Source organism: Ruditapes philippinarum, unplaced genomic scaffold (genome assembly GCF_026571515.1).
Source record: "Ruditapes philippinarum isolate M1 unplaced genomic scaffold, ASM2657151v2 ctg741_1_1_1_1, whole genome shotgun sequence".
NCBI classification, from domain to species: domain Eukaryota; kingdom Metazoa; phylum Mollusca; class Bivalvia; order Venerida; family Veneridae; genus Ruditapes; species Ruditapes philippinarum.
This window is the reverse complement of record NW_026867313.1, coordinates 256850-282220: the sequence shown is the minus strand read 5'-3', so window position 1 is coordinate 282220 and position 25371 is coordinate 256850. Positions and strand designations below refer to the sequence as shown.

General features: G+C 34.2%; 2 protein-coding genes across 2 annotated transcripts; one reads left to right on the top strand and one right to left on the bottom strand.

The window, feature by feature from the left end:
• Window positions 1–1637: 1637 nt before the first annotated feature.
• LOC132735685 (homeobox protein DLL-1-like) lies at window positions 1638–5708 on the top strand. Its single transcript, XM_060722667.1, has 4 exons — window positions 1638–2170; window positions 3492–3858; window positions 4294–4640; window positions 4976–5708. The coding sequence occupies exons 1-4, from the start codon at window positions 2159–2161 to the stop codon at window positions 5441–5443; spliced, it is 1194 nt and encodes a 397-aa protein (XP_060578650.1). The 5' UTR covers window positions 1638–2158; the 3' UTR covers window positions 5444–5708.
• A 5392-nt stretch (window positions 5709–11100) lies between these two features.
• LOC132735682 (succinate--CoA ligase [GDP-forming] subunit beta, mitochondrial-like) lies at window positions 11101–25335 on the bottom strand. The gene is made up of 10 exons (XM_060722665.1): window positions 25217–25335; window positions 20540–20684; window positions 19896–19995; window positions 18954–19197; window positions 17982–18071; window positions 16888–16984; window positions 16364–16525; window positions 14816–14958; window positions 14344–14464; window positions 11101–12409 (listed from the first exon to the last, which is right to left on the bottom strand). The coding sequence occupies exons 1-10, from the start codon at window positions 25286–25288 to the stop codon at window positions 12294–12296; spliced, it is 1290 nt and encodes a 429-aa protein (XP_060578648.1). The 5' UTR covers window positions 25289–25335; the 3' UTR covers window positions 11101–12293.
• Between the last annotated feature and the right edge of the window lie 36 nt (window positions 25336–25371).

Here is a 25371-nt window from a genome sequence, read left to right as displayed (position 1 = left end):
ACGAAGACAAATATAATTCTTTTAACCATGTACTTGCCCTTTATATGTTTGTAATTCAATATGACGCGGAATGTTATGCATCTTAAGCTACAGTCTTACTGACATCCCGGCAGAGCCCCGGCAGACGTCCGGGGTGATCTGGGAACGACCGGGGTACGACCGGGAACAACCGGGGTACATCCGTAACTCTGCCGGCAACGTCCGGGATGATCCGGGAACATCCGGCATTCGACTCCGGGACCCGGCAGAGCCAGGTTCATTTAAAAAGAATCACAACAATTTGCGATGATTGCTCTTGTTTATATTAAAACCCTTCCCATTTCCCTTCTATCCAGTCTTGTATAAGGATTTTTTCAGAAAATCATTATGAATTACTATTCTGGAACAATAGATATTATATTAAATAAAAAATATGTATCAATGTAATCATTTTCGCGCGTTTTCAATCCACCGGGGTTCTACCGGGGCTCTGCCTGGATCGTCCTGGGCTCTGCCGGGGCTCTGCCTGGATCGACCGGGGCTCTTCCGGCGTCATCCGGGAACGACCGGGTAAGCACCGGCATGAACCGTAGCTTCACTGATGATCCGGAGCGCATCCTGGTGGTTAGTTGGGAATTACCGTAGTGCTGCCGGGGTTAGTGTGACTGCAACAATAATTTCATCCCGGATCGTCCCGGATCATCCCGGTAACTTACCAGAACGGTCCTGGGCTCTGCCGGGAGTAAGTGAGACCGCAGCTTTAAAGGCACATTATGTCTCAGAACTATTTATTTATCAAATTTTTGAGAAATGTCAAACATGTGTTAATTTATGTTTTAATTGTTGATTTAGAGCATGTTAAATGTTTAATAACTAAAGAAAGTATATAGCGCTGAATTTGCGGAAGTGTGTTGGAAAGGTAGCAAAATGTAAGCAAAGTAGTATTTTGACTTCCATACAAAACGCTTATTTAATATAATTATACCAATTGTCAACAGGGCAAAAGCAAAGATAGTTCATCTATATTTGTTCGTTCGTTTGTACGTCCGCGTCCGTCCCTCCGTCCGTTCGTTCGTTTGTCCGTTCCTGCCTTCCTTTATTAAATTTATTTATTTATTTATTTATTTATTTATTTATTTATTTATTTATTTATTTATTTATTTATTTATTTATTTATTTATTTATTTATTTATTTATTTATTTTATTTTATTTTATTTATTATAGTCTAATCTGTGCACAATTACATACATTACAACATAAAAGGTAAACATTACATTGTACATAGCCATTCTTTGAGTAGAACTAATTCAATTAAAGCCTAATAGATATAAGGAAATATTTATGAATATACACATAGTTTGGCAAATCATATGTCAAAAATAAATATAAATATAAATTAATTTTTTATTTACTTTTATTATCGAAAGAAATATCGTTTTCTAAAAAAAATATTTATATATTTAACTTTGCTCGCAGTAGGAAACTGGATATTTTTGCTTTTTTCAGACATAGTACAGAAAGAAAGCAACGATCGTGTCAAATAAAAATGAAAAACAGTTACCAATTTGATTATTGATCTTAATAATTTCAAATCATTTAATGTTTGAGATACAAGAAATATTACTTAGTCGTGTCAAAATTGCACTTATACGCCAATCTCAATCATTTATCAATTCATTTTTGATGATCTGTGCATCAAATTTGATTAATTTCATCCAAACATCGTCAAAGTGTCAGCCATTGTTACTTAATTAGTCACGTGATTTAGATTGTTTCACGGTCAACGCGAGAATTCGTGTCTGTCATTACGTACTTAGAATTGTTTGCCACGGGTAATTAGTTTTCTATAGAAACAGATCAAATACTATCAAGTGAACGATTGCGGATCAATGTGTGAATAATTGATCTTTTATCGATGACCACTTAATCTTTTGATTGTCGAATCGTGTGAGCTAAATTCATCAGTTAAACATGTATGTTTGCAAAATTGTTTGCCGACTATTGCTGGCACGGATGAATCAAACAAGTTCCAAGTTTGAGTCGTGTCAATTTCGGAGTTATATTTTCTGTATAAAAGGACAATTTTACTCCAAGCTGTATCAAATTGCTCTACAACTGTGCACAAACAATACAAAACGATTAACAAAGTAAGCTAAGAAGGACAAACGGCTTGGAATCATGCATGAAAATGTAAGTACTTTTTTAATTAATGATCTAATTATTTAGCTTCCTTTTAACTTAGAGCTTTTTTCTATTTTTCATTACTTGTAAGATTAAGTAACAACTTTATTTTTGTAACTTAGAGAGCACAAATTTTAAAATTCTACACGCCTACAGTTTAATCATATTACTTGAAGGATAAAAAACAGTAAAATACCGTGAATATTCAAATTTATAATTGTTATAAATGAAATATTGAAAAATATTAAATGCGTAAATAAAATTGCGTATTTTCATTTTCCGTAGTTACATTGCAAAAATTAAATATTTATCACTGTAGTCAGAGATGTAGATAAAATCTGTTATCTATGTCTGCTGCAGTGAAACATATCTTCTTAAATTTCCACTGATATCTTGCCCAAAATTTAGGCATTACACAAAATTAACGGATAAATCTTAAGATTAAGTCAAAAAAGTGAAAAAGTACATAATAAACAGATTTTTTAACAAGTGAGACATGAAGAAGATATCATATCTGACTTATGACAAACGCCACTTTAATTGTGAAATGTAAAATGTATTCATGTTCATACCACTCGATGAAAAACTGAAAAAGAATATTTAAAACACTTTTATATACAAGCATCTTTTCATCCCGAGTAATTTATGAAAGAATCGACTAAATTAAGGAATTATATTAATTTTATAACTGAAATCGTATTAATAATTTGCATATTAGTCCGTAGATTATCGCCTGAAAAGTGTTATAAATGACGTTTTTTGTTGCTGTTTTTTAAGCACGTGTTTTTATAGTGTCTTTTTTACATAATACATTCATTTTACATTTTCAATTAATACTTTTACATAGCATACATTACAATATAATATACATATGTTGTTGTGTTAGTACACATTTTTAAATAATTTTAAAGAGCATAAACGTGAATCACTTTAAGAAAAATGATATTATATTTTAAACAAGATAAAGTTTTGTTGAGTCAATTGTAAAATTTTGATGAGTCGTTTGGAAAAATGACGAAAAAATAGAGGGGGTGCTAAATAATATAAAAGGATTTTTGCGAAAAAAAAACTATAGAAAACAAAAACATGTTTCTGCACAAACTACGGTAAGAAAAAAGGTAATATTCAGACAGAAAGGCTGCTTTGGTAATATACTACTGATATATCTTCAATCAGTACTTATAACATTATCAAAAAGTTAACAAAAAACCTGTACCATATTGCATAGCACCGGAGTACGTTGGTGTAAATTAAAAAAAAAAGCTTCCAAGACATGTCAAAGTATTCAATGCGTGGAAAATATGTGGATAACCTTCTGTTTATATTTCAGATTCTACAATCAGTTGGAAATCGCCAACAACATGTACCATCATCATTTGGTTTCTCGTCCCTGGATGATATTTATTCCCGGAAGTCGTCTGCTGTCGTACAACCGATGTCCATGTTTCCGACTTCAAACACGCCTGAAAAAGAGAACCAGCCTCTGAAGCCACTCAGCATCTCCCCGGTGTTACCCGGATCTGGCAGTGTAACACATAACATCACGCGCATGCTCGGAAATTCAGTTCAGCAGACGAGAAACCAACTTCCAAGTACGGCAACCAGGGCGTCACATTTTTCGCCTTACAGCACTTCACACTTTTTATCATTTAGGCACAAGATTCTAAATGAAAACAAGTCTTCAAAAACACATGAAGGTAGGTTTTTATTTTATTATTTTTTATTTACTCATTTTTTTATTTACTTATTTTTTTATTTACTTATTTTTTATTTATTTTTTTCATTATATATGCGCTTCATATTTTCCATTTGTAAAAGGGAGATAACTGGGAAATATTTGACTGTTGCAGATAAGGGTCATCATTATGCAGTCTACCAGAGCAATAATGTCTTTAATTGTATTGAAAAAGCTTTTTGCGAGAAAATCTTAAAGGGACATGTGGCAAAATTATTTGTCCATAATTACGTTACTAGTGTTTCTAAAACATTATTTCAAACAACGTTCACTTGGACCACCATTTAATTATTTTTACACAATTATTGTAATTTAGACGTTTTGTGCGCAAAATGTAAACGGTTATTTTTCAATTTGAGGATATTTAAAAAATGTATTCATTTTCTGTTATTTTCAGAGGACAATGTCGTCGATGTTGAGAACGACAGTCAGGACCAGTTCAGGACCAATGACCTACCAAACACCACAGATATGTCTATCTCCACGCAGGGATCCTCATCTCCGCAATCAGTTGGGTCAAGGTCATCACCGTCTGGCTCCACAAACTCCTCACCTGGATCTACGGCTGACCCTATCACCAGCCCGGAAAACAACGAAGAGCAGCCGAAGAAAAAGGCGCGCACTAATTATACAAATGAACAGGTGCAGACGCTGTTGAAAATTTTCCACGAGAATCCATACCCCGATTCAGAGCACATGGAGACTATTGGAAAAGACTTGGGCATTCCTGAGAACAAAATTAAGGTAAAAATAAAGTTTAAGTCTTTCATTTCCATAGTTTCGTGACTTTTGCTACTTAAGGCGATCTTAACCCTTTAAAATGTCAATCTATATACCGCTAATTTGGATCTTTTTTCTTGTTGACAAATACAATAAGCAAACTTTTTTTAATGAGGATAACAATAAGCTCATATAATAAACAAACTTATCTTAATCTGCTTTATATTCAATTATCATTTCATTGTTTAAAGTTTGTTATCGATACTTGCCGACTTTTTCAATGGGACAATGCAAATCAGTACCAAATACTTGGTTTATATATATATAATCCTAAACATGATTTCTTTACTTTTTAATAGATCTGGTTCCAAAACAAGAGAGCAAGATGGCGCAGGCGTGTCAACGACGCAAACAACTTCCCACAGCCATTCCTACCAATGTCACCAATGATGTCACCAGTTACGCCCTATGGATTCATGCCAACCGGTCACATGATGACGTCATCACCATCTCAGGCAATGCCAGGATACTTCAACTACCCTTGGATGCAAAATTCACTGAGTCCAAACAACAACCAGCAGCTTCCATGTCAATTCCCAACCAATCAGACTCAGTCTCGACTTCAAGCCACCAATCAAGGAGCCGGTTTGCAAAGTCAACATTTTCCCGCCATTTCAATGGCACCCACAGCAGTGTCGTCTGCTTCTGGATACGGTCTAAAAACTTCTCCACAGCAAATGTCGCAGACAAACAGACATTCATTCCAGTATCCATTTTTATATCAATCTGGCATGGGAACATCCGCATATGGTCAGAGTTTACAATGAAACTGACAAAAATAGTGACTATGAATAATGTTGTTATGAATTTAAATGTAAATATATTGTTAAAGTATTTCGTTAAATTCTGTATAAGAAAATGAATGAAGGCTTTGCAAATGAAAGCCTTCAAAATCTGTTTTGCAAATAGTCTGCTTTCAATATCTTAGAGAACAATGACTCTATATAAACTTTGTACACATTGTAAATTATCTTTAATTTTAATTTATTCCTCTCATTTCAAAGTCTTCATTTGAAGTTGTATATATCAATTAATAAATACATGTCAAATTAAACAGTCTTCTGGTTGTATATTTTTAGTTTATATATCAATTCCTTTTCTTCTATAGAACGAATAGATCTATCATAATTTCTACTGTCATTCCCTAAAGAATGTAACTTGAAGTGTAACTTGAAAAACACCAGCCAATTGTATAGGAATAAAGAAACAAAAACAATAAATACTTAATATTCCAATTTTATTATCCTATGTTCATTTCATTATACCATATTTACATATATATCACAATCAATAGTAAATTTATCCAAATCCTATATGATATAAATGACTTAGATTTTACAACAAAAATCCTATACTGGTACTGAAAGTAAGATATAAAGTGTATCGAACGGTAATAAACTACATGTTTATCATTTAAAAAATCTTTAATGATAAACAAAACAAAACAAAAATTATTTTCCAAATACAAATTGTTGAAATGATTCCAGAGTAACTCGAAAACGTAACATTTGTGCTTAATTTTCTTAGGGCCCAAATTTTTCCCCTAAAAACAAAACAATTTCTGTAAAATATTTGGTCATGCTACATGTACAGTCCTCCAGAAAATACTTTTAAAACTCTTTCCATGCTGTGTGTCTATAATGGAATAGTCCTGATTTGAATTTGGGAACAGTCCATTGTGAGTAAGAGGTATGAAAAAATATCAAATTACAAAATTTGAGCTGCCAGCAGTATAGAACATGTTCAGATAAGCTGGCCTGACAAGATTTTACTGTTGCATAGATAATATAAATCATAAAATGTATATTATTATTTTCTAAAATTAATGTTTTTATAGTACACATGATAACACCCATCCAACCCCTAAGGAAAAAAAAATATTTCATACCATACTTAACAAACAGACATTTTAACTCTGTGTTTCTTGGGTGATGTCCAGCATTGAGTTTTGAAATGTTTTTGAATTTCTTTGGGGATTTTAATGGAGTAGTAGAGTCTGAGAAAATTTGCTCATATTGTGAGCAATCAGGCTCTAAAATTATGGCTTATTTCTGTCCTTATTGTGGGAATTATAACATGATTTCCCAACACTGACAAATCACTCATCTTCCGAGTCAACTCACCCCCTAATAAGTATTTTACCCCATTTTAATGATCACTATTACAGATGGGTTAATGATCACTAATCTGCGGTAAAATATTAGAGTGGAAGCAAATCAGATTTGGGTGAATCATTATCAATTTGATATGACTACTTACTCTCAAGTCTATAAACAAGAGGGCCATGATGGCCCTGAGGTCGCTCACCTGTATATAGGCCCCCCAAACCCCCACCCCCCAACGTTGCAGGGCCAATTTAACCCAAGGGCTTTTATTTGCACAAACTTGGTAGACACCCATAAGAAGATGTTTCATGCTAAACATCTAAGCTCTAGCTCATTGGGCTTTTTAAAAGAAGATTTTTTAAAAGTTTTTACTATACACATATAGTTAAAAACAATGACACCCCTGGGGCCGGGCCAGTTTTTGACCCCAGGGCTTTTATTTGAAACAAACTTTGTAGACACTTACTAGAAGATGTTTCATGCTTAATATCTAAACTCTAGCTATTTGGGTTTTTTCAAAGAAAAGATTTAAAGTTTTTGCTAAACACATATAAAGAAAATCAATGACCCCCGGGGCGGGGCCAATTTTGACCCCAGGTCTTTTATTTGAACAAACTTTGTAGACACTCACTAAAAGATGTTTCATGCTTAATATCTTAACTCTAGCTATTTGGGTTTTTTCAAAGAAGATTTTTAAGTTTTTGCTATACACATATAAGGAAAATCAATGACCCCGGGGGCAGTGCCAATTTTGACCCCAGAGCTTTTATTTGAACAAACTTGGTAGACACCTATTAGAACATGTTTGATGCTCAATATCTTAGCCATAGCTCTTTGAGTTCTTTAAAAGAAGATTTTTTTAGGTTTTTACTATATGCATATAGGGAAAATCAATGACCCCCGGGGGCGGGGCCAATTATGACCCCAGGGCTTTTATTTGAACAAACTTGATAGACACCCATTAGAACATGTTTCATGCTAAATATCTTAGCTCTAGCTCTTTGGGTTCTTTAAAAGAAGATTTTTTAAGTTTTTACTATATGCATATAGGGAAATCAATGACCCCCTGGGGCCGGGCCAATTTTGACCCCAGGGCTTTTATTTGAACAAGCTTGGTAGACACTCACTAGAAGATGTTTCATGCCAAATATCTAAGCTCTAGCTCTTTGAGTTCTTTAAAAGAAGATTTTTTAAGTTTTTACTATATGCATATAGGAAAATCAATGACCCCCCGGGACGGGGCCAATTTTGACCCCAGGGCTTTTATTTGAACAAACTTGGTAGACACCTATTAGAACATGTTTCATGCTAAATATCTTAGCTCTAGCTCTTTGGGTTCTTTAAAAGAAGATTTTTTAAGTTTTTACTATATGCATATAGGGAAAATCAATGACCCCCCGGGGCGGGGCCAATTTTGACCCCAGGGCTTTTATTTGAACAAACTTGGTAGACACTCACTAGAAGATGTTTCATGCCAAATATCTAAGCTCTAGCTCTTATGGTTTTTTAAAAGAAGATATTTAAAGTTTTTTCTTTCGGTTGCCATGGCAACCAGAGTTCTGCATGGAATTAAATTCTTTGAACAATTTTTAAAGGTGACCACCAAAGGAACATTCCTGTGAAGTTTGGATGAAATTGGCTTAGTGGTTTATGAGGAGATGTCATTTAAAGTAAAAGTTTACGGACGGACGACGGACGGACGACGGACGGACGACGGACGGACGGACGGACGCCGGACGAAAAGCGATCACAAAAGCTCACCCTGTCACTTTGTGACAGGTGAGCTAAAAACAAAATTACAAAAGTACCATAACATAAAATCTTGGATATTGTATTATGTTGACTTAAGCCAGTTAAGCACTGATTAGATTTACATCAATTGGTTAATGTTAAATCAAACATAAATCAAAGATAATAACAGTCTAATATCATTCAAACATATAGATTAAAGAAGACAGAATTTGGCCTTAATTCAACATTTCGTTAATGATATTTCCAGATAAGGGAAATGTACACAATGTTGTTTGTTAACTGATGAAAGTTCTGCTTACACAAGCTATTATCTAACAAAAGTTGATTAGCTATAAATTAAAAGGTTTTAAAACAAGATTGCATTTGAGAAAAATGCTATGCCACCGCATTAATACAACACTAAATAGTAGTGTAGGAACATATTTTTTTTTTTGTTTCTATACAATTGAAGATTGTCATAATGCATAGATCCCTGACCTATCTAATTCTTATTATCAGATTAGTGATTAAATCTATTGTTAATCAAATAAAAGATCAGAGCAGGAATATATCAATGCACTTGATTCTAGTGAATTTGGTGGTGAAGGTCATATTTCACACAGCCTAAATTTCATGACTTCATCAAAGGACAACACAGTAAGACACTTTGTCAAAATCTAGGTAAGCTGATATCAAAGTCCACTTTACATCTTAATCTGTGCACATGGTTCAAATTTCATAGCTGTAGATCAAAGCACAAGAAAGTAGGTCACATTATCAAAATCTAGGTCACCTGATATCAAAGTACAATTTTACAACTAAAACTGTGCACATGGTCAAAATTTCATTGCTGTACATCAAAGGACAAGAAAGTAGGTCACTGTCCCCTTGGTCAAGGCAAAATTTTGACCCAAGGGTTTAATTCAAAACAATCTTAATACAGGTCCACCAAACAACATTTTAAGTCCAATATCTAAGCTGAAGCTTTCTCCCATTCAGAAAACATTTGTTTTATTTTCTGTTTTTACTATGAGAATCATGCCCCCCGGGCAGGGCCAGTTTTGACACCAGGGGAAAAATTTGAATAACTTTGGTAGAGGACCTATAGATGATATTATATAGCAAACATGAAAGCTCTATGCCTTGTACCTTCAGACAAAAATATTTTTTTATTTTTTTACTAGATGTACATAATGTAAATCAATGACCCCCGGGGCAGAACCAATTTTGACCCCAGGGCTAAAATTTGAACAACCTTGGTAGAGGTTCACTTCGCAAAGTCTCATGCCATATATTTAAACTCTAGCCTTTGTCAATTCAGAGAAGAAGATTTTTCAAGTTTTTACTTTATACATATAAGGAAATCTAGCGCCTCTGGGGCAGGGCAATTTCAACACTAGGGGCATAATTAAAACAACTTTAGTAGAGGACCCAAATATGATATTATATACCAAATATCAAAGCTTTAAGCCTTGTACCTTCAGATAAGAAGATTTTTTAATTTCTTACTCTATGTTCATAGTGAAAATCAATGACCCCTAGGGGTGGGGCCAATAATTTGAACAATCTTGCTAGAGCTTCACTACACAATGTTTCATGCAAAATATCTTACCTCTAGCATTTGTCAATTACTAGAAGATTTTTTAAAAAGTTTTTACTGTAAGTTTTTACTATATACATATAAGGATAACCAATGACCCCCGGGGCGTGGTCGATTTTGACCCCAGGGCTATAATTTGAACAATCTGGGTAGAGGACTACCAGACAATGCCTTATGCAAAATATCTAAGCTTTAGGCCTTTTGGGTCCTTATAAGAAGGTATTTTAAGTTTTAACTATATGTACATATAGTGAAAATCAATGACCCCTGGGGCGGGGCCGATTTTGACCCCAGGGCTATAATTTCAACAATCTTGGTAAGGGTCTACCAGACAATGCCTTATGCAAAATATATAAGCTCTAGCCCTTTTGGGTCTTTACAAGAAGGTATTTTAAGTTTTTCTATATGTACATACAGTGAAAATCAATGACCCCCGGGGCGGGGCCCAATTTGACCCCAGAGCTATAATTTGAACAATCTGGGTAGAGGTCTACCAGACAATGCCTTAATCAAAATATCTAAGCTCTAGGCCTTTTGAGTCTTTACAAGAAGGTATTTTTAGTTTTTACTATATGTACATATAGTGAAAATCAATGACCCCTTGGGCGGGGCCGATTTTGACCCCAGGGCTATAATTTGAACAATCTTGGTAGAGGTCTACCAGACAATGCCTTATGCAAAATATCTAAGCTCTAGGCCTTTTGGGTCTTTACAAGAAGATTTTTTAAATTTATTCTTATAATTCCTTTCGGTTGCCATGGCAACCAGATTTCTGCATGGAATGAAATTCTTTGAACAACTTTGGAAGCCCTTCACCCAAGGATCAATCCTGCCAAGTTTGGTTTAAATTGGACTTGTGGTTTTTCACAAGAAGATTTTTTAAATTCACTATATAATCTATATAACACACACACACACAAACAAACACACACACACACAGGTGAATTGCTATATGCCACCGCATCGCAGATGCTGCGGTGGCATAAAAAAGTTAATAAAGGGGGATAACAACAAATAAACTGATTAATAAAGGGGGATAACCACAAATAAACTGAAGAATCAAATTTACATATACAAGTATATTACAAAACTGTTTTCTCGGCTAATGGTTTGTCTTAATAGTAGCCCTCACCCTGCTTGAACCAAAAGTGATGAGCCTTAGTCACATGTATGTAGCCCAGCAAGCCTGCACAACCATGCAGTCTGACCAGGCTCTATACTGTGGACTGATTTTCAATTTTTTTCTTCATATACCCAGCACGGATAATGGATGGTTCCAGAAACTGAAGCTGAACAAGTTTATTCAAGAAATTCAGCAGGTAAAGGGTTAATTTAAAGAATGATAATGTTTGATCTGAGATCTATAGGAAAACCTCGAACAACAATGGCTGAACACTTAATTATATATAATATATATGACTATTGAAACAAATATAATCCACGAACATTATCACCAAAATTTTCAATATTTATCTTGTTTGATAAATTGACTTAATAAAATTTTCTATAAATAATGTGCTCTTTTTAATAATTAATATGCCCTCCAGCAGAATGCTAGCAAAAGATAATCGGAAATCAGGAATAAGTTTTAAGGAATAGGTAAGATAAAATAAGGGGAAAAAAGCATTGATACCAATGTAAAGATGGAAAACAAGGAACACTGGAGAGTCAACCAAGCCAGTGACACAAGTATTGATGAAATCAGCTAGCTAAAGATCCCTGAGCAAGGTGGTCATTCTATGATCATCAACCTTTTCATGAATTTTATGATGTTGAAGTCTGAGCTAGATCAAAAGTTATGAAAATGGCACTAGGTGAAATACTGCCACCCTAAAAACATCTCACCAACGTAAGAAAATTTGACCAATGGCAAAGCTGATCTCCAATCTTAATACATAGCTTTATATAGAATCCCAATAGATTTGAAAATATAATTCCCTGCCCCCTCTCGCAAAAATTTCTCCATTCTAAAACAATAATAGTTTCATTCTTATTCTTGAAAAAATTCTCTTTCTCGATGTAACATATTCTATTATCACTCAAAACAAATTAATTACCCTCAACATAATCAGTATCACAACTAAATCTGGCAAAAAAATAGCAATTATAATTTGGTCAATGATTGTACACTAGCTTCTATAAAATGTTTCATTTAAGATTTTCTATTTATAGAACAGTACATCAAGACTTTGGTAGCAAAGAGACAACTTTTTGGGCAGCGTCTGCCATATCCGATGCGGTTGTAATGTCCAAACCACTGTCCTTCAAAATTTGTAAAGCAGATGCAGCATTCTGACCTAGAATAAATGATAAAATCGCCAATGTATTTTACAAATTTTTATTTGTAATTTTGCATTTTGTATTTCAAAGTCGAAACAAAAAAATCTTCGTAAGCTAGGCAATGTTTTAAGAAAAAGTAGAAAATTCTATTATTTGTATCAGTGACCATAACCTAACTGACCTTGAAACCACATCAGAGAATAGTGGTACATAGATGGTATCAACATATCAAATGTCAATAAATGAAAGTGCTTTGAGAAATGAAAATGGCAAAGAGCAATGAATTATAGAGAAAGACATGGAAGCAAGTTTCTTATCTAAGAAACAATATTCTGTATCTAAGAAACAATAATGACTTGAAGATAATGTACAGTTACATCAAAATCTATGTTAGCTGCTTAGTTTCAAATTCTCTTTGGTCATCATAATGACTTGCTGATGTAGTACATTATACAAATGAAACATAAAAAATATACAAGGAAAACAAACTAAAGAACAAGAGCTGTCGGTAGGACAGCAACGCTCGACTATTCTTAGTGCTTGATAGTAAAAAAAATGCTTGATAGAGTTACCTCCTCCTGTTTACAGGTTGGGGTCATGATGGTGAACAAGTGTGCAAAGTTTCAAAGCCATATGTCAATGGACTTTGAAAATATTTGAACTATTACAAAAACTTTAACGTAAATTCTAAGTCGAAAAAGGGCATAATTCTGTCAAAATGCTTGATAGAGTTACCTCCTCCTGTTTACAGGTTGGGGTCATGATGGTGAACAAGTGTGCAAAGTTTCAAAGCCATATGTCAATGGACTTTGAAAATATTTGAACTATTACAAAAACTTTAACGTAAATTCTAAGTCGAAAAAGGGGCATAATTCTGTCAAAATGCTTGATAGAGTTACCTCCTCCTGTTTACAGGTTGGGGTCATGATGGTGAACAAGTGTGCAAAGTTTCAAAGCCATATGTCAATGGACTTTGAAAATATTTGAACTATTACAAAAACTTTAACGTAAATTCTAAGTCGAAAAAAGGGGCATAATTCTGTCAAAATGCTTGATAGAGTTACCTCCTCCTGTTTACAGGTTGGGGTCATGATGGTGAACAAGTGTGCACAGTTTCAAAGCCATATGTCAATGGACTTTGAAAATATTTGAACTATTACAAAAACTTTAACGTAAATTCTAAGTCAAAAAGGGGCATAATTCTGTCAAAATGCTTGATAGAGTTACCTCCTCCTGTTTACAGGTTGGGGTCATGATGTTGAACAAGTGTGCAAAGTTTCAAAGCCATATGTCAATGGACTTTGAAAATATTTGAACTATTACAAAAACTTTAACGTAAATTCTAAGTCGAAAAAGGGGCATTATTCTGTCAAAATGCTTGATAGAGTTACCTCCTCCTGTCTACAGGTTGGGGTCATGATGGTGAACAAGTGTGCAAAGTTTCAAAGCCATATGTCTATGGACTTTGAAAATATTTGAACTATTACAAAAACTTTAACATAAGTGGTTAACATAAGCGGACGCCGACGCTCGGGTGACTGCAATAGCTCTACTTATTCTTATCGAATAGTCGAGCTAAAAATGTACTACCAGTTTCAGAAAAGTAAAAAGATTTAAGTAATTATTTATATATGTTATGTGCAAATACATGTATAGACTAAATTTGCAGTAACACCAAATTTCTACTGCGTGACTATTACAGTAAGGTCTATTTTTGCATAATTTTGTTTTTTAGAAATTTACCTGGATTTTAAATGCTGTCTGCAATGTGTAACTTACTTTCTTTGTTCACTTCACAATATTTTACTTTTAAATACATTTGTTTTCAAATTTTTCATGAAAATTAGCATAAATCTGGAGGCAAGCTGCTTTAAACTTTTAAACAGTTCCAAAATCAAAGCAGTGCAAGTCTATTTCACACACTGAGCACAGTAAAGGTTGGACAACTTACCTTCAAGTCTTACAACCATGGGAACAGTCATATGAGCTTCTGTGTAGGCCTTTATTATCCCATTAGCCATCGTCTCACAATTCACTATACCACCAAAAACATTTATCAATATCGCTTTAACCTTTAAAAAAAGAAATTTATTCAACATTAAACTAGCATTATAATTTTGGTAAATATCTTACTTCTCCAGTTTAACTTTAATCCTCATCTGATCATGGTCTGCACTTTAAGCTATTCATTCACTACTTATTTTTAAATTTTTCCCCCAAAAAAATGATGAATGGTTTTGTCCAGAATGTAAAATGAGCAAATCCATATTAGATATTCAGCGTGGTAAGGGTTAAATGTATATTTTTAAGGCTGGATAGTGAAATAGAACATACAGCTTTTATTTATGGCTTCTGGTTTCTCCTAATGTTAACTACTGAACTGTCAATATGATAACAACCCTGAAGAAGGTAAGAACTCTTACATGAGCATCAGCAGTTAGAATATGGAATGCGTTATACACTTGCTGTTCTGTAACTCCGCCTCCAACATCCAGGAAGTTGGCTGGTTCCCCTCCAAACAACTTGATAATGTCCATCGTAGCCATGGCTAATCCAGCACCATTTACTGCAAGCAAATACCAGAATTTCTTTGGAGAAAATGCAAAGCAAAACATCTTTTTCTTTCAACATTTGTATTTTAATAAACATTAAAACGCTGTTGGAATCTGTAATTACAATATATATTTTTTTTTTTACTTAACATTTGTATTTGATTGGTCAACCAGTAACTTATACTATATCCTGTAAAGTTATTAAAGAATGATTTCTAATAATAGATGTTTAAATTCAGCATTTGTTTACATGAATAACACATAAGAGTCTGGTCAATGTCACTTTTTATTTGACTGTCATGTGACTGCATCTCAACCAATCGTCACATGGGGAAATTTTAATGTCATTTTACTACGCATTAGATGATGACAGTTCTGTAAAAGTTAGGCTGAGATCCCTGGAGGACTGTAGAAGGTCTTGCACATAGACCACCTGCAGTAACAAATCTTGTAATTAGATTTTTAGACCATCTGCAGTAACAAATCTTGTAATTAGATTTTTAGAACCATCTGCAGTAACAAATCTTGTAATTAGATTTTTAGAACCATCTGCAGTAACAAATCTTGTAATTAGATTTTTAGAACCATCTGCAGTAACAAATCTTGTAATTAGATTTTTAGACCATCTGCAGTACCAAATCTTGTAATTAGATTTTTAGAACCATCTGCAGTAACAAATCTTGTAATTAGATTTTTAGAACCATCTGCAGTAACAACTCTTGTAATTAGATTTTTAGAACCATCTGCAGTAACAAATCTTGTAATTAGATTTTTAGAACCATCTGCAGTAACAAATCTTGTAATTAGATTTTTAGACCATCTGCAGTAACAAATCTTGTAATTAGATTTTTAGTCCATCTGCAGTAACAAATCTTGTAATTAGATTTTTAGAACCATCTGCAGTAACAAATCTTGTAATTAGATTTTTAGACCATCTGCAGTAACAAATCTTGTAATTAGATTTTTAGACCATCTGCAGTAACAAATCTTGTAATTAGATTTTTAGAACCATCTGCAGTAACAAATCTTGTAATTAGATTTTTAGACCATCTTCAGTAACAAATCTTGTAATTAGATTTTTAGACCATCTGCAGTAACAAATCTTGTAATTAGATTTTTAGAACCATCTGCAGTAACAAATCTTGTAATTAGATTTTTAGACCATCTGCAGTAACAAATCTTGTAATTAGATTTTTAGTCCATCTGCAGTAACAAATCTTGTAATTAGATTTTTAGAACCATCTGCAGTAACAAATCTTGTAATTAGATTTTTAGACCATCTGCAGTAACAAATCTTGTAATTAGATTTTTAGAACCATCTGCAGTAACAAATCTTGTAATTAGATCTTTTCCCCTAAGCATGAGTAAATCTGTCAGATTTTCTTCTTTTCCCTAAGTCCTTTCATTTAATAGGCTAACCTAGACATCCTATATTTCCCTCAAGTCCTATATAATTCAGGTGATGCTCTGTGGCCTCAACCTCCCTGGGATCCATTTCTGATAAATCATCCATGTCAAATATTTCTTTCTGTCTGTACTCAGCGTTATCATCAAAGTTCATCTTTGCATCAAAACAAACAACTGAAAATCAAAACATGATTAATGAATGAAGGACAACTTTACAGACAGTAGTGGCATGGCTGAGTGGTTAGCTTGTCAAACTAGTAATCTAAGAATTGCTGGTCGGGTGGGTTCAAACCCCGCCACGGGAAAGCCTTTGTTTCCGGAAAAAGAAACTTTAAGCTCATTCCTTAGAACAGGTTTGTTTCAGGAATAGATTCAAAATGTTTCAATAAGCTTATAGCTTTCAATAAAATCCAATTAATGTTTTTATGTTCTTTACAGTGAGCTCAACCAAATGGCATAACTATGTAAAATTCTTCTTTGTAAAATAATGAAAATATTAAACCCAATATTATGATGAAAATAATCAATTGATTTACCTCGTCCGTCTGGTGTTTCCACAAATGGGTTGATCTCGATCTGAGTGGCATCAACATCAATAAACATCTTATAAAGTTTTAACACTTGGTCTGATGCCTATATTAATACATGAACATAAATGTTAGCTTAGAGCACGTCATGTAAACAATGATCAAGACTTGAGGCAATCATTGCGGATTTTTTTTTATTTTCAATGCTGGATTTAAGTTTTAACACTTGGTCCGATGCCTCTATTAAAACATGAACATAAATGTTAGCTTAGAGCATGTCATGTACACAATACTCAAGAGTTGAGGCAATCAATGGGTTTTTTTTTTTTAATTTTAAACACAGATTTTAAGATACGATCTACAAATACTACAGCAATACTGATTCTAGGACAAGTTGTTTTTTTATGCAGGGTTGCAAACAAAAACTTAACAACTGATCCTTTGTGAACCTGGACAGCTTACTTACATAAAACCTTTAAGGTAACTAAGCAAGATTTGAGCCCATAATTGTAATAAATGTAAGTCACCTTAAGAACTTCATAACTTATGCAAAATTGTTATGATTTTTAGTTTATTAATTTTCATGGTTTTCGTGGATAAGTCAATCCACGAATTTAAGATCCGATGAAATTTCAATTAATCTACTGTAAGATTATTTTGCATCTAATTTTTTACATTTTACCTTAAATAAACAGTCTACAAATTTAACAACCCACAAAATGTTCGGTGTGACATAATCACAAAATTTAATGCCCACAAAATTAAGTGAATACACTCATTGTCAAATATTGATAATCATTTCAAAACCTACTACAGTGTAATCTCAGCAGAGAGGCCCTGTGTAGAGCAACTAACTCTTCACAACTACAGTTACCCCTCTATATTAAAACCAAATCTTGGTCTCACACAAGGTGTTGCTTGGCAGAGGTTGTGCTGTAACTTAAATATGTTGTGTGACCACAACTTTCAAGATTTTTACCTTTGAAATCATTCTTAAAACATCAACTTTTGTGTTTAAATGTACATCAAAACAGTCTTTACCGATCATTCACAGTAGGTACTAGTAAACTATGTTTGATGGCAGAAACAAATCAGGATCTTACCAGAGCATGTTGTTTCCCTTTAAATCCAAGCTTTTCAGCTATCTTGTCTGCTGTTTCCTTACTTAAACCCTCCATGATATCAACTGGTTCCTACATAAAAATAAATCAGAATATCATTGATGTCAGTAAAAAGTACTCTGCTGTTCTTCTTTTTTTATGAATTCAAATGCCACACAGACACAGCCAGACAATGTAATGGTCATATGGCGACATGCAAGGTGTTCTAAAGGAGGAAAACCTGAGGTGCTAGAGGGCTAAAGCAAGCAGCCAAGTACAACGATCTAGGATCCAAAAGATTGCTGGATAGCTTCTTCACATGAAAGATTCTTGTTCAGCAACATTTTCAAGCAAATTCGATTCACCTTATGTGCCAAAGAAATGAAATCAATTCTGTGAAAATACATGTAAGCCAACACATCTATATACCAGGGTCTACATTTATATGACAACCTGAAGAATGGATCAACCATCATGAAACCAATTGGTGACTTATTCATTTCTGTCCATACATTTAAGTTTACTTGTTTATAACTTTGATAGTGAAGAAAATATGTAACTTCTTTGAACCACTCCAAGTCCCCTTTTCTAGAACTAACCAGTACCCTGATGACATATGAGAATACATAGTAATACCAACAGGACTAGCAGGGTTTTTTTCCACAGGCAAGGGAAGGGATTGAATTCCCTTAAATTTTAGTGAAAAATAACTCAGTATTTACACAAAAAAAAATAGAAACTCTTGAGGAAAATTGAACTTTAACAGCACAAATGACGGAAACTCGGAAAGGCCATATCCATTTGACCCCCCCCCCCCATATCCACAAATTGGGTACCGTAATAAAAATGCTAAGTTAGTAGCAAGTTGCCTGTAATACGTTTTATATTATACAGTGCCTTCGTAATATAACAACATTCAAAATTAATACTGAGAATACATTTTAGCATTTTTAACATTTTTACTACATTACATACATGAAATATGGCTTCTGGAGTTTTTACAGCTACTTCTTCTATGTCCACTCCACCCTGACTACTTCCTACAATGACTGGTCCATTATACTGTCTGTCTAAAAGTATGGCAAAATATGTTTCACGCGCAATATCAAGAGCCTCCGCGACCATGACTTTCTGTACGAGAACACCATCTCCGTGTGTTTGTTTTGTGACAAGTTTGTGACCCACCATGTTCGAGACCAGCTCTGAAACTTTGCTTGGGCTAAAATAAACAAATTTCTTGTACACAAGTAATGCAAACTTTCGCCACCATTTTACAGGACATAGACATGTATAATATATTAGTTAGATATCAAGTTATATCACTTAAGTGCAGCCTTGTAGAAGAGACCTTATTTATACCTCTACCAAAGAAATATACAGATTTTTTAAATTCTGTTTCATACTTCAGGGGAATCGGAACTAAGTACATATTTTAATCCAAATAAAAGTAAAGATATTAAAGACATAAACTGATTTTCTTTATTTTGAAACGAGAAAGATAAAACACTGTATTAAAGAAACAATGAAAGAGAAACAACTTTATTGTTACTAAACAACTATCTGGAGCATAATCTCTAAAATAGTGAAAGTATACAATGGTGTACAAAACTACATATTGTACCATTAGTATATTTTCTATATTGATCTTTGTCATGACCGATTAAAAATCAACAGAAGCCATCCAGTGTACATGATGGGTATCTACTTTGCATTCTACAGCTGGGACTAGATGACTTATAAATAATACAGTAATGCCCAAAAGTATGCAAGCATAAATAAAATCAGCAATTTCTTACAAATGAAAGGACTTCATATTTTTTTCCACATTATTTTGCTTCGCTAAGCCCTTTCTGATGAATGTAAAACTTGAAATCTAGTTAAATCATGAGCAAATTATCACTAAATTTTTATACATACTCTTTGGTAAGCTGCACACCTCCTTTAAATCCATTAGAGAATGTACCTTTCCCTCTTCCTCCAGCCAAAATTTGAGCTTTTATCACATATTCAGAAGCATCTATACAAGTAAAAAAAAAATAACAACTCAATATATACCGAATTCAAATACTATGTTTTATACAAAGGTAAAGTTAATGTTACTTTTCAACACCAATACAAATTAACCAAGATGAAACAAAACTTCACAAATGAACAATCACAGTTTCTTTCCATCTTCTTAAGCAAGAAAAATTTGAAAACTAGAAATTTACAGAGATTTACTCAATTTTTTTTATAATATTCAACTCAAACACTTACTAGAGCATTTACCTCCATTTTGTAAATCATATGCATGTATATGTATAATTTCTCAGCTCAATAAGCATGTAATATCTGAATGCTTAATTCCAGTTTTATGTTCTGATAGCTCAGCTACAGAATATCTCCCAACAAGAACTTGTATTTCTTTAAACATGCACTTATGATACTCTGTGAATAAACAGGACTGTGAATGTTAGTATTATTCATCTTAATTAATAATAGCTCTATATATGCGGCATGTGATTGACATTATCTTTGCCAACTTCTAAAAGATTATAAGCAATAAAGAAAATAACACCCACTGAGTCTGGAAGGCACTGACTTGGCAGCGTCGGCATTGTCAACAACTTCAAAATGCTGCACCTCAATATCATGGTCTTTCATCAAAGTCTTACTCTGGTATTCTTGTAGATGAAGCCATCTTTTCTGAAGGCAACTTGACAGCACCTGCAATAGAAAAATGTAAATAAGTCCAGAGTCAAAAGGTTATTTGTACATCCATACAGTCTGATTAGATTTAGACTTCATGCTATTGGTTGATTTAATTATTGGTTTGAACTTAACAAGACACTAAAATTCACAATGAACAGTTCCAAACTATTATAATGGAAGCTGGACAAGTCCATTTAAGAAATTCAGCAAGTTAAGCAGGTTACAGAAGCCAAGCACCTGATGATCAGAGGAAGCTCAATAAAGAAAATTTGACCCTGAAATACTGAAATTTCTGTCACAATATATTCTGCCTTGTTTGAAGATAGTCAACATGCCTTGTTACAGAGTTTGTTTAATTCAAAGTTAATTTAAATATTTAGTAACAAACATGCCTTGTTACGGAGTTTGCTTAATTCAAAGTTAATTTAAATATATAGTAACATTTCCAAAAGATAACAGAGCTATTACACAAAAAACACAACATTCAAAATTATATTCTGGTTTTGATTGGCTATTTATATTATGATTACAGTGCAGATCATACAAGAGATTTCTTGGATTTTACATTTTTTATAATTTCTGCCTGATCTGGCATTATTAGAAATGTAAACATTCTTTTTGTAATATATTCATGTGAACACTGGAAACCAAAGCGAGGGATCTGTAAGCTAAATAAAATCAATATTAATCTAATGTCAGATCTAGACCTTCTGACCTTTTGTCGACCTCATTTAAAGTTAAACAAACAGGTAATGGAGCATTGACTGGTCACTATGCCAAAAAAAAAGGATACATATTATTTCGTAACTGTATGCAACTCGCCACTCATTTTTCACAAAATTTCAAGATCTTGGTACAAAATGGTAGGGACTTGATTACTCTTAAAGGAAATAAAGTGTCATTTCAATGACTTCAAGAAATAAATAGACAACTAATCATCTGGCATCATATGAAACTATAACAAACTTTTTTTCCGATAAGTCAAATTCTCAATGGTAATGATAGTAACTGTTGCAACTGATTGCTCCCTTTTATTTTCGTATAAAGTATTTTCATTGGCCGTGAGAAAACTGCAGACCAATGAAAATAATCCATTGGAAAATAACAGGGAGCAATCTGCTGCAACAGTTACTTTCATTATTTGACATATCGGAAATAAAGGTTCATAAAAATTTCATATGAATAATGATGAGTTGATTGAACAGTTATTGCAAATAATAATTTAATTTTATCATAATTAAATGCGCAATACAAAAATTTCTTCATTCATTTCGAATAACTGCCATTCAGTCAGGTTATTTTCACAAAAACACAGCAGTCACATTTCTGTTGTTTCACACTTGCAGTGACTTCAAGTTTCAATATCTACTTATTTCTTGAAATCATTGTAATGACAGCTTTATTTCACTTCACTACCATTTGGAACCAAGATTTTGAAGTTTGGTGAAAGAATGTTTAAGTTATGGAATTCACATTAAGATGAGTGCTGAAAAATAACCAGTGAGTTGCATATCTTTACTAAATATACTTCTCAAAATTTGCCAAGGTTAACCTTTTTGACATTGCATATTTCAGTCCTATTATCATCATATCAAAATCATATTTCCGCTAAAGATACACCTGTATGAGGACCTCATAATCGTGTACTTAAGTTATTGATTTGTCATGTACACCTTGCACGATAAGCACGTGGAAAAGCAAACCATGGAAATTTTGTGTTTTATGGCCTTGTGCTTTCACTTAATCGTGTACAAGCAGCAAGACTTCTCTTATTTTATTGTAAAACTGTGTTCGAAATTAACAAACTATGGCAAATCGACAAGTTCGACGTCATCTTAGTGAAGATGAGATGAACAGGGGCATTGGAATGTTGAAGGCTAGCCGTTCACAAAGGCATGTTGCCCATGTCCTTGGAGTATCCAAGAGTTGTTGTCTCCAGAATGTGGAACCGATTCCAAATGACTCAGTGGAAATGTCTTGCAGGGCCATGCTGGAGGTCGGGAACGTTCAACGACTCAAGCCCATGACTAATTTATTGTCCTTCAGGCCAGGCGCCAATGGTTCTCGAACACTACAACCTTATGTAACAACTTCCAGAATGCAACTGGTGTGCGTGTAAGCACACAAACTGTTAGAAACAGGTTGCATAATGCTCAGGGTTGAGGTCACGGAGGCCAGCAATTCACATTCCTTTGACGCAGCGCCATATTGAAGAGCGTTTGCAATGGTTGCAGACTCATGTCACATGGACAGTTTATGATCGGACCCCGGGCCTCTTCACTGATGAGTCAAGGTTTTGTGTGGACTTCACGGACAGATGGGCTAGGGTTTGGAGAAGTCCAAATGAACCCTTGGCTCCAGCATGTGTTGCAGAACACGACCGTTTTGGCGGGGGTTCAGTCATGGTGAAGGCGGGAATAAGCGCTCATGGGAAAACAGACCCACACATCATTGAAAACAGTAAACTGACAGCTGTAAGGTATGTCAATGACATCTTAGACGTCCATATACACATGTACGCTGGCGCAGTCAGCCCTGATTTCATTCTTATGGATGAGAACGCCCGTGCACACAGAGCCCACATCACAAACGGATATCTTGTGGAGGCAACTCCAATCTCATGGATTGGCCAGCGAGGTCCCTGATTTAAATACAATTGAGATATGCTGCAGAAAGCCATTTCTTCACGTCCAACCAACAACAGTTCAGTTCAGGAGCTAAGATATGCAATCATAGAGGAATGGGCACAGATTCCTCATCACAAGGTCCTCAGGCTCATCAGCAGCATGCGGTGGCAATGCCAGGCCGTAATTAATGCCCGCGGACACAATACTTGGTATTAAACACCATACTCCAACCATTTCCTGATTTGCAAGATTTTTTTTATTCCACTATGTGATCTCCAAAATGTTGATTTTTGTCCAGCACACTGACTCTCTGCAACAGGCACACATCAAGGAACACTTCCATTGTCATTATTTTCATAAAAATCAATTCCTAACTAATTATATTTAAATTAATTCCTTTTAATCAAATTCACATTAATTACAAATACACAAAAGTAATGCAGTGTAGAAAAAGTGCTTCTTAGCAAATTTTGAGTAGTATATATCTGTATCTTATCTTCTTTTTTTTTTTTTTGCATACTAACTAATTAGATCAATGCGTCGAACACGGTGATTCAACACTTTTCCTGAAAATAAAAAATTAAGCTTGAATCTAATAGTGAGCTTGACGAGCTGGCCCAAAGGGCCTGCTCACAAAGCGAGCTTTACGGTAATGCGAGTAGCTGCTAGGTGATGGTTTTGAAAACTTTTGTCCAAAGTACCGAATTGACACATCGCAACTTTTCGAATTACAAGATAACGATAAAAGCTGATGTACTCTGAAAACGGAAGCGTAGACTGGTGTCCTGCGCACTAATATGGGAACCATAATAGAAAGGAGGAACCAGAATAAACGGAAGCAGTGTATAAAATACCGAATGACAATTTTTAAACGGAAACTGTAAAATAAAAATGAACAATTATTTTAGATTATTTCACGGTAAAAGGAAATCGAGCTTGCCTCTTTCATATTAGTGAGCTTGAAGTGCTAGCCCGAAGGGCCTGCTTGCAAATTGAGCTTTACAGTAACGCAAGTACCTGCTAGATAGTGATGGTTTTGAAAACTTTCGTCCGAAGTACCGAATTGACACATCGCAACTTTTCGAATTACAATAGAACGATAAAAGCCAAGGTATTCTGATTGAAAAAGGAAGCGAAGACTGGTGTCCTGCGCACTTATATGGGAACCTGAATAAATGGCAGCAGTATGTGTATAAAGTACGGAATGACAATTTTAAAACCGAAAATGTAAAATAAAAATGAACAATTATTTTATACAGGGAAGTCAAAGCTGGCCCGGGCTTTGGCTTGCCCGGCTATAGACTACATGTGTATATTTAAAAGGAAATCAAATAAAAAACAATAAAAAAATATATAGAATTCTATACCTATCAATGAAATTTTCAGGGCCAGTTCTAGCTGGGCGCCGCCATTTTCAATGTAACTCAATGATATAAGGTGAGGTATTCCAATAACGGACAATCGCAACTTTTCGGATTATAAATAATCATCGAGGGTTCCGAGTGAAAACGGAAGTGGTGCATGAAATACCGAATGACACCTTTAAAACGGAAAAATAAATTATTTTTAACTGACTTCCCCGTTCATCTAGGCTTTGCCTAATTTCATATTACTATTTCACGGTAAAAGTAAATCGAGCTCGCTTTGAGGCTTTGCCTTTTTCAAATTAAATAATGAAATTCAAAATTACGGTTATCAATTATCCATTAACAATACTTTCAATGTAAAGCCCATTCATGTGTTGGCTTGAAAACCACTCATCATACAATAAGCGTTTCAATAACACAGATTACAAATTTGGACAAAAACTTTTCTAAGATTTAATCCGCAAAGTAACGACTGTATACATTTAATGCAGAATCCTTTAGGTAATAAAACGGATAATTTCACAATTCAGACAACTGAAAAGACTTGTCATACCCGAGTCTTTTGTGCTGATCTTAAAAATTTTCTTGACAGTCCATGACGGAGTGAACTCAAGGGCGCGGCCATCTTTCATCACGTGACAATTTTATCGCACGATCACTACTTTCGCCAAAAATTAAGTTCTAGTATAATTGTTTTGAAATATAAAT

What these genes read in the sequence shown, in the direction of transcription:
- LOC132735682 (XM_060722665.1), bottom strand. Translation starts at nt 25,288, where the DNA reads ATGGCCGCGCCCTTGAGTTCACTCCGTCATGGACTGTCAAGAAAATTT. An exon ending in CTCCAGAAGCCATATTTCAT is followed by an intron (nt 18,072 to 18,953) that starts GTATGTAATGTA and finishes ATTTTTATGTAG; the next exon opens with GAACCAGTTGATATCATGGA. An exon ending in AAGGGAAACAACATGCTCTG is followed by an intron (nt 16,985 to 17,981) that starts GTAAGATCCTGA and finishes GTATTAATATAG; the next exon opens with GCATCAGACCAAGTGTTAAA.
- LOC132735685 (XM_060722667.1), top strand. An exon ending in GTCTTCAAAAACACATGAAG is followed by an intron (nt 3,859 to 4,293) that starts GTAGGTTTTTAT and finishes TGTTATTTTCAG; the next exon opens with AGGACAATGTCGTCGATGTT. An exon ending in TTCCTGAGAACAAAATTAAG is followed by an intron (nt 4,641 to 4,975) that starts GTAAAAATAAAG and finishes ACTTTTTAATAG; the next exon opens with ATCTGGTTCCAAAACAAGAG.